This window comes from Mchenga conophoros, linkage group LG15 (assembly GCF_057382185.1).
Source record: "Mchenga conophoros isolate Kocher_MC1m ecotype Shallow Benthic linkage group LG15, M_conophoros_male_GT1.1, whole genome shotgun sequence".
Classification (NCBI taxonomy): Eukaryota; Metazoa; Chordata; class Actinopteri; order Cichliformes; family Cichlidae; genus Mchenga; species Mchenga conophoros.
Window position 1 is genome coordinate 19,968,491 of NC_140540.1, and position 19,975 is coordinate 19,988,465.

At 40.2% G+C, this 19,975-nt stretch overlaps 1 protein-coding gene across 1 annotated transcript; it reads left to right on the forward strand.

Annotated features, from left to right (window-relative positions):
- Window positions 1–12,868: 12,868 nt before the first annotated feature.
- On the forward strand, window positions 12,869–15,480 carry LOC146558229 (uncharacterized). The gene is made up of 4 exons (XM_085247792.1): window positions 12,869–13,017; window positions 13,940–14,085; window positions 14,784–14,948; window positions 15,026–15,480. The coding sequence occupies exons 2-4, from the start codon at window positions 14,029–14,031 to the stop codon at window positions 15,113–15,115; spliced, it is 312 nt and encodes a 103-aa protein (XP_085103918.1). The 5' UTR covers window positions 12,869–13,017; window positions 13,940–14,028; the 3' UTR covers window positions 15,116–15,480.
- Window positions 15,481–19,975: the final 4,495 nt, after the last annotated feature.

The window sequence follows — 19,975 nt, forward strand, 5'->3', positions numbered from 1 at the left end:
TCAAGCGCGCAAAAAGGCAATATGACAAGAACTGTTGCCACACACAGTATAAGACTGGAGATCCTGTGTGGTATCTCATCAAAGGAACACGTCACGTCAAGAACAAGGTCAGAAAGTTCCTCCCATCGTATGAAGGACCATTCTTTGTCCTGGGACAATTGGATGACCTAGTTTATCGGATCCAGAAGAACCCAAGGTCTAAAGTGAAAGTTGTCCACCATGACCAGCTAAAGCATTATCGCTGCCGCGAGCCACTGGACAATACCTGGGTCCTTGATCAGGCTCATCAGTGGTCCCCTACAGAGGTCCCACCACCAGCTTTAGAAGATGACCCAGCAGACCGTGATCTGGGTCTGCACAGTCTGTTCTCTACTGCAACTGGCAATGGCCCCAGCTCCTCTCAGCCTTTTGTCTCAGTTGCAGCTGATCCCGCTCTGGTTGTGGTTGTCCCATCGTCCCCTTCCCATGTAGACCATGAGAATGGTGGGGGTGTGGTGGGTGAGCCAGACCACCTGGGCCAGCAGTTTCAGCGACCAACTCGTCGGCGCAGAGCTCCAGACCGGTATGGAGTGTGGATCACTTAACTTGGTTTACCTACCATGGACAGTTCCAAGTAGGACTGAAGATTCGGTTCAAGTTTAAATCGTTTCAGCCTCCTATACTGTTAGCTACAATGGTTTAAAAGAGTTATATTTTTTTTTTCATTGTTCCAGTGTTTACATTTTTTTTTTAAAAAGTATCTGAAGGACCTACGGGGTTATCTACATGCACTTATCCATTTGTATTTGTGCCTTCCTAGATGCTAGGATAAGTTGGTTATTCCCGGTCGCCATGTAATAGTTACAATTGTGTAATTTCTTTTCTACTTAACAGCACTTGAAATGCTTTATTTTGCACATGTATGTACACCTTACTTGAGCCAACCTCTTTGTCACTGAAGTGCACTCGTTGATACTATACCTCACCTTATATGCGGTAATGGCTAACACTTTTATCTCCTGTGGGCTCCAAGTGGTAAAGGGGATTGTGTACCAGTTTTATGCATTACAATGCTGGAGTGGAATTATTGTTTAATTGCCATCCAGAGTGGGGGTAGTGTTGCAGGAATTGCTGTCTTGTGTGTGACTGGGTGCAGTAAGGAGTGTATGTAATGTGTGTGTGAGCATGCGCGTGAAGGAAACGCGGGGAGCGAAAGAGGAAAAAGAGAGTGAGAGAGTGTGTCATGGGTAGAGGGCGACCGGGAGCAGCGTTCTAACGGGCTACAGGCTATGCAGTGTGTTTCCAAAGTGTGCAGTACTGTTATTAAAGCCTCATCTCTTCAGTACTCTCCGGTGCCTCGGCTGATTTCTGTCTGCCTCACTACTCCACAAAAGTGAAGGGAGTTAACCCCGAAGGAGGACAAACTTCGGTCCTGGAGGAAGCATCTCCCCTCGTGTCTCCCGACCACGGTCAGGGGACTGACGGCGAGGAATGGTTAACACAATGCAGTTGTCTGATCGGTTTGATCTGCATTTGTAATTAAAATTAAATTATGAAGTAATTTACATAATAATTGCTCATCTCAGGTCCATATCATCAGCTTCCATAAAAGACTCCCCTATATAATTACATTTCAGTGTCCCCATGCTGAATTAGATATGTTTTAAAATACATTTTCTCAGATTTCTGTAGGTAGTTTTGTTAGGAGAAAAAAACAGCTGAAAACAACGGAAGGTAAAGTCTTAAAATGTAAAACTTGGACTGTAACATAGGTGGTGTGTGTGAATGGCTGCCTTAAAAACAGTGCATTTCTTGTGTGTAAAAGCTTTTACTCTTTGGTTTGTCACTTCTTTAGCGCAAAACTTTATTGAATGCAGGAATCATTGTAGTCAGGGTGGCACAGGGAGCGCAGTCCACTGCAACAGAAAGAGATGAGTTATATAATAAAAAGATGCCGAAACCAATGGTGAGTATATTTTTCAGTGAGGAGTGGCTTGCTTACTTAGAGGAAGTGGCGAGTTGAGGTTCCAGAGGGGCGAGCTTTGCCAGGTGAGTGTCAGAGAGCATGACAGAGCAGAAAAAACAAGACGTCTGACTTTTCCTTTCTCTTCCAGGATCAGGAGGGCAGGAGCTGCAGGGCAGGCACGTGAGATATCTGACCTCTTTGTTTGTTTTTACAAAGCCGAGGAAGGGTGAGCAGGGGAAACCAGTGAGTGTATTGAAAGGTAGAGAAGACCAGCATCAGTGAAACCAAGAGTGACTGGAGAGTATGAATGGTGATCCAAGGTACAGATCACTGGAGACACAAGATGCCCAAGGTTTACACAAGAAGTATTAAAATGCAGGCGTACAAGTACGCGGGATGGACGCGGGGAAGTGGAACTTCGCCCAGAGCTGAAAAACAGAACTTCAGGAGCAAGACAGGAAAAATACACCAAACTCTGGCACTCAGATCACGACAATGTAAGCCATAAAGTCACATGAACACTTTAGTAGGATTCATGGATGTACTGAAGGAGGACATGCAGAGGGTTGGTGTGACAGAGGAGGATGCTGGGAATAGGGTGAGATTGACACAGATCATTCCCCGTGGCAACTCCTAACAGAAGCAGCAGAAAGAAAAAGAAAAATTTGAGATGATTTGAGCTTTGTGACATGGTTCGTTATCCTGCCGGAAGCAGTCATCAGAAGATGGGCACAGTGTGGCCATTAAATGATAGGCATGGTCAGCAACAATATTCAGGTAGGCTGTTGTGTTTAAACAATGTTTATTTGGTATTAAGGAGCCCAAAGTGTGCCAAGAAGATGTCTCCCACACCATTACGTCACCAGCAGCTTGATCTATTGACACAAGGCAGGATGGATACATGCTTTCATGTTGTTTATGCCAAATTTTTTCCCTACCATCTGAATGTTTCATCAGAAATCAGGACTCATCAGATCACACATTCTTCCAATCTGTCAAATATTGGTAAGCCTCTGTGAATTGTAGCCTGCAGTTTCTTGTTGATAAGTGTGGCACCCACTGTCATCATCTGATACTGCAGACCATCTGCTTGAAGGCTTCATCTGCTGTGAATTCAGAGATGCTCGTCTGCATAACGGACAGTTATTTGAACTACTGGAGCCTTTCTATCAGCTTGAAGCAGTGTGGCCAGTCTAGTCTCTCACCTCTAACATCAACAAGGCATTTTCACCCACAGAACTGCTGCTCACTGGATATTTTATTTTATTTAGAACATTCTCTGCAAACCTTAGAGGTGGTTGTGCTGGAAAATCCCACGAGATCAACAGATTCTGACCAGTCGGTTTGGCAAAGTCATGTCCCATTCACAGTCCCCATTCTGATGCCTGGTTTGAACTGTAGCAGGTTGTCTTGACCAGAGATGGGCAGTAAGTTACTGTAATCCAATTACTTTTTTCAAGGAATAGGTAAAGTTAGGGACAAAGTAAGAGATACTATTGAAAAAAAAAAAGTAAATGGTAAATGGTAAATGGCCTGTATTTATATAGCGCTTTACTAGTCCCTAAGGACCCCAAAGCGCTTTACATATCCAGTCATCCACCCATTCACACACACATTCACACACTGGTGATGGCAAGCTACATTGTAGCCACAGCCACCCTGGGGCGCACTGACAGAGGCGAGGCTGCCGGACACTGGCGCCACCGGGCCCTCTGACCACCATCAGTAGGCAACGGGTGAAGTGTCTTGCCCAAGGACACAACGACCAAGACTGTCCGAGCCGGGGCTCGAACCGGCAACCTTCCGATTACTATTGAAAAAAAAAGTAAATACTGTTACTTTCAAGTAAGCATGCCACATTACTGGGTTACTAAACCATTATTTTATTTGTGAGAGTGTCTCATGACAATGACGTACGAGCCTGTGACGTCGGGGGCAGCAGCAGACGTGTGTAGATCAACAATGGATAATAGGGAGTGCGAGAGAGAGAACGAGTGCGTGGAAGTACTGACATTACTTTGAGTTTGATTCCGTAAAAAGTGACAGGAACATTAGTGTCTGCTGTACACTCTGCGTGGGAAGAAAACTTTCTACAGTGAAAAATTAAACTTCAAATCTGAGCAAGCACCGAGCACGGTGCCACGGGAATGTGAAATTCACAGAGAAATCCCTGGATCTCCCCCACTGACATGACTGCTGCAGCACCGGCAAACCTCCACCGACCCCACTCCTGCTAAACAGGTAAAAATAGATTTAAGAGCGACAGGATTTAGTGCTGCTGATTTATTATTTATTTATTTTCTGCTGTGTTTTACTCGCATCTATTTCAATGAATGAAACACAAAACATTATTTTATTTTACATGCTGGATTTTGAGGAAAATAAGTTTAAATGTTAGAAAATTTTCTTCAAGTCCAAGACTGTCGCACATAATTTAATTTTTGCTTAATGCAATGTGTATAAAGTTAAAAGATTAAAACTAATAAAACAATTTTTAAAAAGAGACTTTTGTATTTGATTCAATTTTATATGATGGATTATGCATAAAAATAGAATTGGGCTGAAAGGTCTGCTTTATTACTTATTCAGGTTGTGTATCATGTTTTTAAAAAGTATTTAAGTAATAAAGTAACTAATTACTTTTGAAAATAAGTAATCAGTAAAGTAAAGGGATTACTTTCTTGGAGAAGTAATCAGTAATTAGTAACCATAGCAGGACTGGCCATCGATGGTGATTTTTCATTTTTATGGGTCGATGTCTTTTTGTTTGTTGCTTGTTTTTTTTTTGTAACGGTATAAACAATGAAAGGTGGTGGATTGGCCAGATGCTGGCCGATGTGTAAAAATAACTCAGTTGTTTGGTGGTGGCTATGGCGGAGCTTCCACAGATTCAGTAACATTAGCAAGTGGTGGAGGCCAGCAGGTGGAGGAGGGAAAAGGGAGGCAGGAGGAGCAGAGACCCGAGACGGCCGCCGGTCCGAGTGTCAGGTAAGAAGTTATGACCTGCAGTCTATCTGGGTCAGATATAAACCAAGTTTAGGTGAAGTTTATTTTCGCTATGCTGACTTTTTACAGTCAGTTACAATAATACTGCATATTAGCTAGCATTACGGGATGCTATGATGTTACTGATAGTGAACTTTTGTTTATTCAGAAGCTAGTTAGTAGAGTTGCCAATGGAATCGGACCGTATTCAGAGAAATTGATTTTGTATTGTGGTGAAAATGAACGCAGTTTGTCCCGTACTTCAGCTAGAATGGAAAAAGACAAAGCTGGAGTTATTCTGTGTCAGCTGTCTCTTCTTCTCTCATTCTCTCCCCCCTCCCTCTCCTGTTGCTACTTCAATCACGAAACTGATCGATGATCAGCTGATTGGCTTTTCTGACCAAGTCCCATCTCTCTTGTTTGTTTATCGCCCACTTTGCGCCAGAAAGAGGAAACCAGCAGGTGTCGATCTAAACAACAGCAGCGCATTTAAGCTTGATCAGCTGTTGTTAGAATTCATTTAATGTTACTTTCTAGCTGATGTTTGCTGCAGGGAACCATGAAGATGAAACCAGGAGATGTCCTTACTGGATCATCAGAGCTGAACAGGTGATGGAGAAACAGGTTTACCTTTACGTGACATAAATGAGTTGAAGGGACGTTATGAACTGTTTCTGAGAGACAAATAACACCAGGATCCTTAGGACCTGACAAGTGGTAACTGTGCAGGGGCGGGTCTAACAAAGTTTTGCCAGGGGGGCAGGTAGGGCATTAACAGCGAGAGGGGGGGCACAAAGAAGTACTTTTCTTTCTTATTCTCATTTAAAATGCATCGCTTTTATTAGATAATTATCTGAATCTTACAACCAAAGTTTTCTTCTGATGTAAAATGTATAGAAATCATTATTGTACATAGTAATTTTTTTCAGGGTCCCATCATAATTTCTTCAGAAGTAAGTGCTGTATATGATGCCAGTATTTTCCCACATTTTCTAAATTCTGCACCAGTACTGTGTAAAATACCATCAACAAGTCAATTAAGTTTTATTCTTTCTCACCTGTCTTTCTGGCTACTTTCACTTTTTAAAGGTTGCCATGTTAGAAAAATATTTTGTGCTGTCATGCTGTTAATTGATGTGGTAAATAAATAGTTTATGAAAATATCACTAAATCTATCATTTATTTATTTTAATATTATCATATCTAACTTCTAGTTTTCTGTCTTAATTTCAGGTTTCCACCATGTGTTGTAGATCGTTCAGGAGGTTAACACGACCAAGCAGTCTTTGGTTTCTGCTAAGTACTGTTTAGAATACCAGAATAGGTTTATTAGATTGATACATATATACCAACAAGACAGTGTACATCACTGTCACAACAGTGTTTGTTTTCATTCAAAGGCTTTATGGTTTTTCCTATTATGCCTGGGGGGCCGGTCTCCCAAAATGCCCAGGCCGATTTTTTGTCCCAGTCCAGCCCTGTTAGTAACTAATTACTATTTTCAAGTAACTTGACCAACACTGGTCTTGACCAGTGCCTAAATGCCTTTAGTGTTTACCAAGTGCTGAATAGATGCATTAATAGGCAGTTCAGCAGTTATACCAAATGAAATCACAAATAAGCGTATAATAGTAAAACTGTGTATAACAGTGATCTTTTTCTGCGCACACAAAAAATGCTGATATGTTTTTACTTTTCTTGGTATCTCATAAGCACCATTCAGGAGCTCCTCTTATGGCTGGTGTTTTTAATACAATTTGGAAGAATTAAGTGGAAGCATAGTTTTGTTTCTGCTCTGGAAATTGTCCACACAGCAGACACACAGTTAGAGGTAGGGATACTAGATATCAATTGAATCGTAATGGCTGAAAGCTTAAAAGATTTGGATCTAAGGACTCACAATCACAGAGAAAAGCAGATGACATGTAAGCACTGAAGTCAACTGAAACATCAAAGATGTAACTGAAGATTTTGAGATAAAAGAAAGTGAAACAAACACACCTCTGTGATAAAACAGTGGTGCTGACACTTGTGTTCCACTATCAACTGCTTGTTATAAAAACAATGCAGCGAAAGCTTTCTGAAAGCTTTTGTCTGAACAGCATCCGCACTTCAGCTGTAAAATTGTATTTGCTATAATGGACAACAAAGAAAAGGAGTTGAGTATCACACACAGACATGCTAGAACTACCAAATGTTTGAAATACATGATATTATGCACTGCAGTTTTGTGGATTGCAGTTTTAACACCTCAAGTATTTTGACGGTCAAAATATTTTGTTGTTATTTTTTATTTTTTGAAACCTGTGGTTTCTTTCAACGAGATCCAGTTAACGAGGGATTACTCTCACTTGGACTCTGACAGCTGTACGTAGTCACACCCTAATCCATACAGTATGATGCTTTATTACTACCATTCTAAACAAAATCTGACTTATTAAATCAACAAATGCTATATAAAATCATTCTTGACATTAGGGACTAAAACCAAAACCCAACTGGGAGAGGATTTACCGAGGTCTCAAAACAAGAAGTGAGAAATGAGAAGTACTTTCATTTTCTCAAAGCCTTTTATACATCTTTTTGCTACAGCTGAGTCACCCCCCTGCTGGCCCTCAGAAAGAAGTTTCCAGATTGGCTTTACAAATACACCTGGAGCCAATGTTCATCTTTTGTCTACAGTTTATACTTCCAAAAGACATGACTGTGTACTTACCCCTCCTGCCTAGTGACACACCTCCATATGTCAGAGGAGAAGGAATAATCTCACTGATCACACTCATGACCCATTCATGTCAGAATCACCATGGCTACCGAGTGGGGATAGAGACAAACAGAAAGAAGTGGGAGCCTTGGGAGAATGGAAAGCAGTTCTATTTTCTAATTGAATAGTGATTCAGTCCTCAAACTCAGTGAGCTGAACTGCAAAGCAATTAGCCGATTAATGGTGATTGGCCTGGATGGTGAGGAGATGGGGGAAGGGCTATTTAGTGTGTGTGTGCGCGTGTGTGTTCTTTTATCCCAGCCACATCAATCACCATCAATCATTTAATTGCTCTCACTGTACAGAGACACATACGCACAGTTTAAGTGCAGAGGGACCCCTGGTGTGACTGTGAAATTCCCTTGGCAGCAAATAATTCAGAGTATAGGCATGAAGTCACAGCGTGAAATCCCAGTAGTGCGTGGTGGATTACTGCTACTCAATTCTCGCTGCCTCTTTGAGAGACAAGCGGAGCCTGTCAGTCAGCCCACCTCGCTCGGCTCCACGTAATTGTGAAACAGATTCTCTCTTCTACTGTGACATACGCATAAACCACGGGCATGTATGCACTACACAAACTACATGTATCAAGGAAAAAATATATTAGAGAATTCTGGAAATCAAATCACGGAGGTGAGTCAAGGAGAGCTGAAGGTATATTAGCACGACAACCACGTCCCAAAAAAATAGGAGGTAAAGCTGCTGGAAAATAGGAGGAGAGGCTACATATACAATAATACCTTTTCATTTAAAACTAAAATGAAGGAGGTAAGTGACGGAAGTGACGGACAAGGTAAGCGACCCATGTTGTAGGTGACGTCAGACGCCGGAGAAAAAGCAAATGGTAGCATAGAGTTTAACAAAGGTTTTTCAAGCTTCAGTATTACCAAATATACTAATCAATTGTCATATAACTAACAACATCTGTTTTATCATCTCTAACACCCTGGAGGACAACGGGGAGAGTTTAGACGCTCTCCAAGATTACATCGACCGCTGTTTTCAAGATTTAGTAATGAAGAAGGCCCAGAGTGCATCTTCCCCGGCCAAAATTGAGACGCCGTCATCGAAGAGATGTCGCCCGGCAGACTCCCCCGGTACAACATCGCCTGCCGGCAAAGACATCGCAGACATCCTGGAGTCAATCGACAAGCGATTGTCCAGTTTCGATGCGAGGCTGTCCCTGGTGGAGATTTTACACCGGGAATTTAAATCTCTGAGAGAATCCCTGGAATTCAGCCAGCAGCAGGTGGAAACGCTTGCCGCTGAAAATGCCACGCTACGGGAGTCGGTCAAATCTCTCACCGATAACGTGACCCAGCTAAACATTGAAAATAAAAAAAATAAAAGAGTCCGTTATCGATCTACAAGCCCGTAGCATGAGAGATAATCTTGTGTTTTCTGGTATTCCAGAAACTGCCGGAGAGGACGCAGAGGCAACGGTGAAAAGCTTCATTAAAATCCACCTGAAGCTGCCGGAGGACACCGTAAAGAACATCAACTTCGATAGAGTACATCGCTTGGGGGGCGTGCGGTCGCGGACCGGGAGACCACGGCCTATTGTGGCCAAATTCGGTCAATTCAAACAGAAGGAACAGGTGAAAAGTCGTGGCAGAGAGCTGAAAGGAACGGACTTCAGCGTGAACGATCAGTTCCCCAAAGAGATCCTGGAACGACGCAAGGTCCTGTTCCCAGTTCGACGTAGCTTCATCCAGAAAGGCTCCCGTGCTGTCATCGCCGTGGACCGGCTCTACGTGGACGGACAGCTCTACCGCGACCCCGGCACCACACCGTGGTTATATTGACTGCACTCCAGATAAGAACCCGCTACACTCTTTTCTTATTCATTCACACTTTCTCTTTTAACATGGGTTTAACCTAGTAATATCAATATGATGTCATAGCAGATATAACACTGTCACCCTCCGTCATTGCTTTAATTGGAATGTTTCCGTTTCGTTTCTTTTTTGTTGTTGTTGCTCACAGTTCATGTGGTTTCTTTCTTTCTCTTGTCTTTCACTGCTGTGATCACCTACTTCCCCACTCACCTACAAACAACACCCTCTATTTCTCCATATTTTCACACCACGATCACGCAAACACATCAGCTCAACGGCAGCACATTCACAACAGCCTCACAGCACGCACAGGCTTGCAGGACACATAAGCAAGCCACGCTTGTTCATATTAGTGAATATTCACACACACATAGTCAGACTTATGGAGCCTCTCACCACACTTCTTTTTCTCTTTCTATTTACAAACAAGGGATGTTTCCACATTCTCTCCACCTGTCTAAACGAAACACCCAGCATACTTCATTAGACATACACACACAATTATGGGCATGCTGAGGTTTGTCACATGGAATGTAAATGGAGCTGGCACCAGAGGAAAGAGGTTAAAGATATTTAACCAGCTTAAAAAACTACAGGCAGATGTTGTTTTATTACAAGAAACTCACAGACCTGTCACAGGTTTAAACGAACTTAAAACACCCGAGTTTCCTAATGTGTTTGCAGCCTGTTATAATTCTAGACAACGGGGAGTAGCAATTTGAATACATAAAAATGTTAATTTTACAGTACTCGATACAGTTATAGATCCAGAAGGTAGATTTCTAATTATTAAACTATCAATATTGAACAAAAAACTATGTATTGTAAGCATATATGGTCCAAATGTTGATGAACCCTCATTCTTCCACGGATTTTTTAGTGCACTCTCTGAACACATTGATTGCACACTCATTCTTGGCGGTGACCTCAACCTTGGACTAAATGAAGACATGGATAGGCTCAACACAACAGGAACTCAGCGCAATTGGCAGTCCACAAATATAATCAAACAGTATATGAGTGACTTTGGTCTTTGCGATGCATGGTGCTCTCTTCACCCCACCAGTAAGGAATATACTTTTTTCTCGCATGTTCATCACTCTTACTCTCGTCTGGATTATTTTTTGGTCAGCAGCTCACTGCTGTGTGACATTTCAGACACTGAGATTCATCCTATAGCTGTCAGCGATCATGCTCCTGTATCTTTAACACTAATGCACAAGAATAATACTACGCCAAGAAAAAACTGGAGATTTAATATATCACTACTTAAAGATGAAGACTTTATTAAATATTTTAAAAAAGAGTGGACTTCATATTTAGACTTTAATGACACTCCCGGAATATCTGCTTCTGTTCTATGGGAAGCAGGGAAAGCTGTGATGAGAGGTAAAATAATTTCTTTCTCATCACACAAAAAGAAAGAAGAAAACAAAAATACTCAGGAATTAGAAAAAAACATCAAATCACTAGAAGAAGCCTACGCGTGCAACCAAGATCAGGAAACATTGAACAAAATATGCAAAACAAAACTAGAATTAAATGAAATTATTAATAAAAAAAACACAATTCCTTATACAAAGACTTCGCTTGCAGAATTTTGAACACAGTAACAAATCAGGTCGATTTCTAGCTAACCAGCTAAAAATAAATAAAGAAAAAACAACTATATGTGCTGCTAAAGATTTATCGGGGAACACAATATATGATCCTGGAAGAATAAACAACAGTTTTAGGGATTTCTATGAAACTTTATACTCACCACAAATAAACCCATCTAAAAATGAAATTGATCTGTTTCTTGACAACGTAACTCTTCCAAAATTACTAGACAGTCAAGCAATGGAACTGGATTCGCCACTGACGCCAAGTGAACTCCAGGAAGCCCTGATAAGTATGCCCAATAATAAGGCTCCAGGTCCAGACGGCTTCCCTGCAGAATTCTACAAAGAATTCTGGATAATTTTGGCACCAGTATTCCACGGCATGTTGCAGGAAATCGAGGAAAATGGCAGACTACCACCAAATATGAATTCTGCCAACATTAGTCTCCTGCTAAAACCAGGCAAAGACCCTTTATTTCCCTCAAGCTATCGTCCAATTTCTCTTTTAAATGTAGACCTTAAAATAATCTGCAAAGCTCTCTCAAAGAGATTAGAGAAAATGACCCCCCTCTTAATTCATCCTGACCAAACTGGTTTCATAAAAGGTCAGCACTCCTCAACAAACACTCGTAGATTACTTAATTTAATAGACTACTCATACGATAAAAACATCGAAACCATAATATTATCTCTAGATGCAGAAAAAGCATTTGACAGAGTTAACTGGAAATTTTTATTCGCAACTTTACACAAATTTGGTTTTGGAAACTCTTTCATAAACTGGATAAGAATATTATACAATTCCCCAACAGCTCGTATCAGAACAAATGACCAGACATCCTCCAGCTTCTGTCTCCTGAGGGGCACCAGACAGGGATGCCCACTCTCCCCTTCACTTTTTGCAATTTTTATCGAACCTCTAGCAGCAGCATTTAGACAGGCTACAACAATTAAGGGCATAAAATGTAAGAACATAGAACATAAAATCTGTCTCTACACTCAGAAAAATTATGGTTCTTAAATGGTTCTTCAGATGTCTTCATGGTTCTTTAAAGAACCATCATACGTCAAAGAACCTTTTTATTTTGTGGATGGTTCTTCAGCTATTACAAATGGTTCTTTAAAGAACAAAAGGTTCTTTATCCTTAGCAATCTAAGTTTGATGGTGTAAATGGCATAAATATTTATTCACTATAATGAGGCTGTGAATTATACTGTGTGTTTTCTTTGTGTGCATGTGTGTGCGAAGGGGAAGGGCGGGATACCTGGCAATTACCCTTTAAGAGAAGATGGTAGGAAACTGAATATTCAAATAAAAGTTAGAAATATTTGCAAACAATAGACACAATACACACATTCAAATACTGTACTTTAGTTTTAAATAGCATTACTATTTTCTACTCCAAGGCATTACTTTTGAGATTATTATATATTTTTGAAAATATAGCATAATGATAATACTAGTTATTGTAAACTTTACAAACCACCCAGCAGTATGTAAAGTCAAATTATAAAATACAAGTAAATAACAATTGCAGAACAGAATGTCAGTGTAATGGACACAGACTTCGTTTTGACAAAGCACACTGCTTAGGTAAATGATCTGAGTAGTTGTTCATCACTGATCAATTTGTTAATATGTGTTTCGAGCCAAATAAATGACAGGGAGAGAGAGAGTGACGTCAGAACAGGTCATACTGTAACCTCCCGGGAGCGGACGGAGGGGGTCAGTCGTTGGGATGCGCATGCGCAGACAGAGTGTGCGAGCGGCGGGCCTTGACCTTCGGGAAAAAAAACTCACGGACGGTGACAGCGAAACGGATAACAGTCTTCAGTACCTGCTGGACTTTGAAGCTGTGGATTCTGGGACTGTTAGAAAAGGTAAAACATTTTCATTAAAACCTTATTACTGTTTTGTTTTTGTTACTCGTCATTGTAGCTTGCTGTTAATGTTGTGCTAACAGTAGCGATTAGCTAGATACGTTAGCCGTTGAGGTCAACGCAATTTAGTATCCAACGGTTTTCCTAACAAAACCACTGTTATAATTAAGTGAAGCTGCTCCCAGCTAATTTGAACCTTTGGCTTCTAAAATATGTGGTTCAATTGCGTGCTGCGTACATAACCTAATGTCAGCTAGACCGAAATTAAAATGTAATATATTGTTAAAGTCACTAAAATGGCGCCTGAAGCCTGTTGTGACGTGAGCTCTGTGTCTGCTCTAGAAACTCTTGAAATTCTGTAGATCTGAGCCGTACATTAAATACTCACATGAACCTGTACTTTGAATTCTGTATGAGCTGTATAAAATACAGCTATGCATAAGTGTTTTGAATGAATAATTAGATTAGATGACTCTTTATTGTCTAATCGAATTATATAGAAATGAATAGAAATGTGACATGAGAAGGTGTGTCTTTGACTGTTCCTGCATAACTTAGTTTCGGACTAGTTGACAAGTTATGCTCCGGTCATTTGATGTTTCCAAGGTAGATGTTCTTTTGTAATATAGTTAATTTTTTTGTATATTTCATTTATCCACCATCATACATCATACATACAAGCTAAGAAGAGGTCGTTATACTAACAAGAGGTATCAACGCCGGGCCAAAGTTCAGCACATGGTTAAAGTTTGTAATCCAGCCAGGGTGTAAATATCACTCAGCAGCCAGAGCTGAAGCAGGTAGCATCAACACATAAATCTACTCTACCCGGCTTAAATCACAAGAGCACCTCTGACCAAAAAGCTGTAGATTTTTCTTGTTTGCACAAATTAATCCAGATTCACATTAATTGTGTTCACAGCTCCAACAAAATGAGGAAGAGGGGGAGAAACACAATTAGGTTGAATTACAATTGGATGGAAGGCGAGGACAAGGAGAAGGAAGCTTAGGATGAGGAGGAAGAAAAGCAGCAGGAGCATCTTTAGGGATCCCTATGATGTCATTGAGGTTGGTTTCATTAATATGGTCCTCTCACAAAGAACGATGACTTGTTTTAGTTCACCTACTTCCTGTATTAAATAGTGATGTGCAAAATGTTGTGAAAAACCATGGAGCAGGTACGTATAGTGCATCTGCAGGTAAATGAACATCAAATCTCTAAGACAGACTGAAATTTGTATATTTATCACCCTTATGATAAAACCCATGTCAGCCATTGGTTTATGGACTTTGTATTTTGAAGCCTCAACATTTGCTTTCTTGCTGTTGCTATGTTGGGACCATATTAGGATGAGGGATCAGAATCTGGAGTCATGCACACTATTGTTTCATTTAGTGTGTATCCATAAGATTCGTACAGCAGATCCAAGTTGTGCCTTGAAAACAGGAAAGTCGTCTGCATAGAGGAGAACTGTAATAGCAGGCTTGTAAAAAGTGAGGCTTTGTGCTCTCGTTTTACTTCTGTCACCCTGTTTTGATGCAGATTTCACTTGAAATCAGGCAAGAACTGGACTTATTTTTTTATGTGTTCTTGTGAATTGATTGTGTATCGCATATGTTTGATTTGACTTTCTGCAAGACAACAGTTGTCCGCTGGCCAAAAAAGTTTTCCAAATACCTCCACGTGATCTAGCCTGGATTTAGAAAAGAATAGCAAAAAAATCTGCACCTCCTGCTTCAGATGCAATTTGTGTTTCTGTGTTCAGAGGCAGCGGCGAGAGGGGAGACCTCGGCTCATCCAGCTGGAGAGCCTGACCAGGAGGAGTCGAACATTAACTGAGCTCTTCCAGGGCACCCTGCAGACTCGGCTGCTGGCATCGGCGAGGGATGACGTGAACGCCAAACTGGAGTCCATCACAGGTCAACTGCAGGTATGCGAGTCAGACCTTCTGAGGAGGGTTTCACTTTTCTCTTCTTTATAATTGACTCTTTTCTCGATCTCTTTCAGCTCCTTGTCTCAGAGTGGGAGGGATTTGAAGCACAAAGGGAGGAACTTGTCATTTGGTTGGCTGATATGGATGTGAGGTTGACCAGCTGACAGGAAACACCAGTGAAAAACTGAAACAACTGCAGGTGTGGGCTTGTTTTGATATGACATATACAGGGAGTGCAGAATTATTAGGCAAGTTGTATTTTTGAGGAATATTATTATTGAACAACAACCATGTTCTCAATGAACCCAAAAAACTCATTAATATCAAAGCTGAATGTTTTTGGAAGTAGTTTTTAGTTTGTTTTTAGTTTTAGCTATTTTAGGGGGATATCTGTGTGTGCAGGTGACTATTACTGTGCATAATTATTAGGCAACTTAACAAAAAACAAATATATACCCATTTCAATTATTTATTTTTACCAGCGAAACCAATATAACATCTCCACATTCACAAATATACATTTCTGACATTCAAAAACAAAACAAAAACAAATCAGCGACCAATATAGCCACCTTTCTTTGCAAGGACACTCAAAAGCCTGCCATCCATGGATTCTGTCAGTGTTTTGATCTGTTCACCATCAACATTGCGTGCAGCAGCAACCACAGCCTCCCAGACACTGTTCAGAGAGGAGTACTGTTTTCCCTCCTTGTAAATCTCACATTTGATGATGGACCACAGGTTCTCAATGGGGTTCAGATCAGGTGAACAAGGAGGCCATGTCATTAGTTTTTCTTCTTTTATACCCTTTCTTGCCAGCCACGCTGTGGAGTACTTGGACGCGTGTGATGGAGCATTGTCCTGCATGAAAATCATGTTTTTCTTGAAGGATGCAGACTTCTTCCTGTACCACTGCTTGAAGAAGGTGTCTTCCAGAAACTGGCAGTGGGACTGGGAGTTGAGCTTGACTCCATCCTCAACCCGAAAAGGCCCCACAAGCTCATCTTTGATGATACCAGCCCAAACCAGTACTCCACCTCCACCTCTCTGGCGTCTGAGTCGGACTGGAGCTCTCTGCCCTTTACCAATCCAGCCACGGGCCCATCCATCTGGCCCATCAAGACTCACTCTCATTTCATCAGTCCATAAAACCTTAGAAAAATCAGTCTTGAGATATTTCTTGGCCCAGTCTTGACGTTTCAGCTTGTGTGTCTTGTTCAGTGGTGGTCGTCTTTCAGCCTTTCTTACCTTGGCCATGTCTCTGAGTATTGCACACCTTGTGCTTTTGGGCACTCCAGTGATGTTGCAGCTCTGAAATATGGCCAAACTGGTGGCAAGTGGCATCTTGGCAGCTGCACGCTTGACTTTTCTCAGTTCATGGGCAGTTATTTTGCGCCTTGGTTTTGTTAAGGTTCAAAGTTGAGGAAGGAGAGTACACACCACCCATGGTCCAGTAGGTCTTTGGTCAAACAATGATTTTAATGAACACACGTGTGGGAAGACAACTCTGTACGCAGACAGGAAGTAGTCTTCGACTTAATCAAAGCATGAACAGATATTTTATAGCATCAGGGTTTATTTACTGACGCCCCTTCATGCGTCACCGTTACATTTTATACATAGATCAGATCAACATCATCATGACTTTTCACCCAGAAAATCATCTTCTATTTTCATGGCTTGATACTTTCCGTTCTTATCTTAAAATGAATTGTTCCTCTTTCTTGCCGAGACAACAAGGACGGTTCCTCTAAATAAATTTAACTCTATGTGTGTGTGTCACGACCTCACATGCTCTTTGTGTCACCTCTTCACCTACTGTCTGTGTCTCGTCCTCAAATGCTCTTTCTCAATTCACCTGTTGCACTTCTGACCTTTTACCAGACCAGAAGCTCACTGAGACTATGTGTATGTCTTCTACTAAATAAATGTTTTAACCAAGAACCTCTACTAAAACCTTAATATAAAATGATCTGATATATAAGTGTTTTGTAAGCATGTATTGCAATTCCTTCTATGGCTCCAAGTCACTTGCACAATAGATTGTCCGAACATCGCGCCGAACAAAGCTTCCGACCCCCAATTAATTGACCGAGCTCCAACTCTTTAATAAGCACAGATATGCATTGTGTATAAAATAGTCATAACTGCTTAAGGCCTTCTTAAAGCTATCTGTTACATTGTTAAAGCCTCGTCTTAGCCTGCGGCTCAAAATAACTATCTGCTTTCACTTCTGCATACAACTTCCTGTCAGCCTGCAACTCAGTCTTTCTGAAAGAGACACTGTTTAACCCCTGAATGCAATATAAACTCCAGATTTTTATTATTAATGCAATGGTAATGATGACAATTATTTAACAATAGCAGTAAAATAATTTCCCTGCTCCACAGTTTTTCCACACGCTTCTTGCGACCCTGTTGACTATTTTGAATAAAACGCTTGATTGTTCGATAATCACGCTTCAGAAGCTTTGCAATTTTGAGACTGCTGCATCCCTCTGCAAGATATCTCACTATTTTTGACTTTTCTGAGCCTGTCAAGTCCTTCTTTTGACCCATTTTGCCAAAGGAAAGGACGTTGCCTAATAATTATGCACACCAGATATAGAGTGTTGATGTCATTAGACCACACCCCTTCTCATTACAGAGATGCACATCACCTAATATGCTTAATTGGTAGTAGGCTCTCGAGCCTATACAGCTTGGAGTAAGACAACATGCATGAAGAGGATGATGTGGACAAAATACTCATTTGCCTAATAATTCTGCACTCCCTGTATTTGATATGAAACATACGTCAGAGACATTATCCTAAACTGGACTAACAAAGGACCATGAGTACAACATGAAACGTACATTACATAGCGTAATGCTAGAGTTCATTGATCATTTTAATCATAAACTTGTTGTTGAAATATTTTTACTGAACATGCAAACATCTGCTGATGAAAATGTGTTGATTTATTGGTCTGTTATGAAGCTATTGCTATTTCTAATGTGTTTTATCACTTTCTGATGTTTTATTAATTAAACAATACATGTATTGTTGTGTTATCTGTAGCTATAGTATTTATATATATATATTTATTTATAGTATAGCAAATATATTTAATTATTACTGTTTAAAACACTAATATGTGACATGTATTAGTAGTGATGTTGTGCTGAGGGTTAAAATGCCTTTTTGTCTTTTGGTAACTACAAAATGACAATAAACCATTAATATATGTCTATGCTGTGCTCGTATTTATTTTTACCCTACTCAAATTCAATTTATGATGCATTTTATTTTGAAAGATTTAAAATGTTTTTTTTAAAGAACCACTCAAAAAAGGTTCTTTAAAATGGTTCTTTTAAAGAACCATTTGAAGGACCTTTTTAAAAATGGTTCTTTAAAGAACCATTTTTAAAAAGGTTCTTTGAAAAACCATTAAAGGTGCCCCAAAGAACCATTTCTTGATGGTTCTTTGGGGCACCTTTAAAGGTTCTTCAATGAACCACTGAAAGAAATGGTTCTTCAAAGAACCATTGTTTGAAAGGTTCTTTGTGGCACCAAAAAAGGTTCTTCTATGGCATCAGTCTAAAGAACCACTTTTGGTTCCAGTTGGCACCTTTATTTTTCTGAGTGTATGCGGATGATGTGTTGCTTTTTCTGCAAAACACACAAACCAACCTCTCTGAGGTAATTACTTTAATAAACTGGTTTTCAAGAGTTTCAGATTATTCAATTAACTGGCCAAAATCTACAGTTCTCCCCATTAACTGCTCCTTCCATAATTCTTCCTCTGCCCCACTGCAATCCGGAAATATTAAATATTTAGGTATTAATGTCTCTCCTAAGCTTTCAGACTTAACTAAATTAAACCACATCCCACTTCTAAAGAAAGTAGAAGGCGATCTGACTAGATGGAAATCTTTACCCATATCACTCATGGGAAGGGTCGCCACTATAAAAATGATGATCTTACCAAAAATAAATTACTTATTTTTGATGATCCCTAACAAACCATCACAAGATTGGTTCAGATCTCTGGATTCATATATTTCCAAATTCCTTTGGAAAGATAAACCCCCGCGTATCAGCTTAAAAACGCTACAAAGAACCAAGGATAGAGGAGGATTAGATCTGCCTTATTTTCACCAATACTTCTTAGCCAACAGGCTTCAGTTCATCTCAGAATGGTTAAAACATACCTTCTTAGTTGAGCCCTGGCTAGATGTTGAACAGGCACTATGCAAGGATCTAGAGATTTCAGACCTACCATTTATTAGCTCAAACATCAAAAGACATGAATGCTTTAAAAGTATCAACATCAGCTTTTCTCTGACAGCATGGTGGGAGTTTCTAAAAATAACGGAGTCTTCATTAATCCCATGCAAACGTACACCTATCTGGAATAACCCTGACATATTACAAAACAATAATATGATTAATTTCCCAGAATGGAGTTGTAAAGGAATTAAATACTTAGAACATATATTAGAGGGAACAGAATTTATTCCATTTGACAGACTAGTTGCACAATATGGGATCAACAAGACAAGATTTTTAGAATATCAACAAATTAAATCCATAGTAAAAAAGAAATTTAACCTCAGTCAAGTTGAATTACAAACACCACTAAGTGCGGCACATTTTCTTACTCTTAAATCCCCCAAATTATTATCTAAAATATACAGAACACTTTCTAAATTAGATGAATCAATATCCCTTCCTATTGCAAAGTGGGAAGCAGATTTATCAGTCAGCTTAGACCAAAACTTCTGGTCTCAGATTTGCTTAAAAACCTTTAAATTAATTAAAAATCCCAGTCTGCAATTAATACAATACAAAATACTACATAGAGTGCACTATACAGGTCATCGGATGTTCAAGATGGGCTTTACATCTTCCAACAACCGCTCACACTGTCAAGGCAATACACCAGACAATTACATCCATGCTCTTTGGTTCTGTCCACCAGTGCAAAAGTTTTGGCGCGAGATATGTGAAGACTTATCGAAGTGTCTGAAATGTAACATTC

Excerpts from the sequence above, each read along its gene's own strand:
- LOC146558229 (XM_085247792.1), top strand. The coding sequence starts at position 14,029 with ATGAGGAGGAAGAAAAGCAGCAGGAGCATCTTTAGGGATCCCTATGAT. Across the intron at positions 14,086-14,783 it reads ATCCCTATGATGTCATTGAG|AGGCAGCGGCGAGAGGGGAG; the intron begins GTTGGTTTCATT and ends TTCTGTGTTCAG. Across the intron at positions 14,949-15,025 it reads CCATCACAGGTCAACTGCAG|CTCCTTGTCTCAGAGTGGGA; the intron begins GTATGCGAGTCA and ends GATCTCTTTCAG.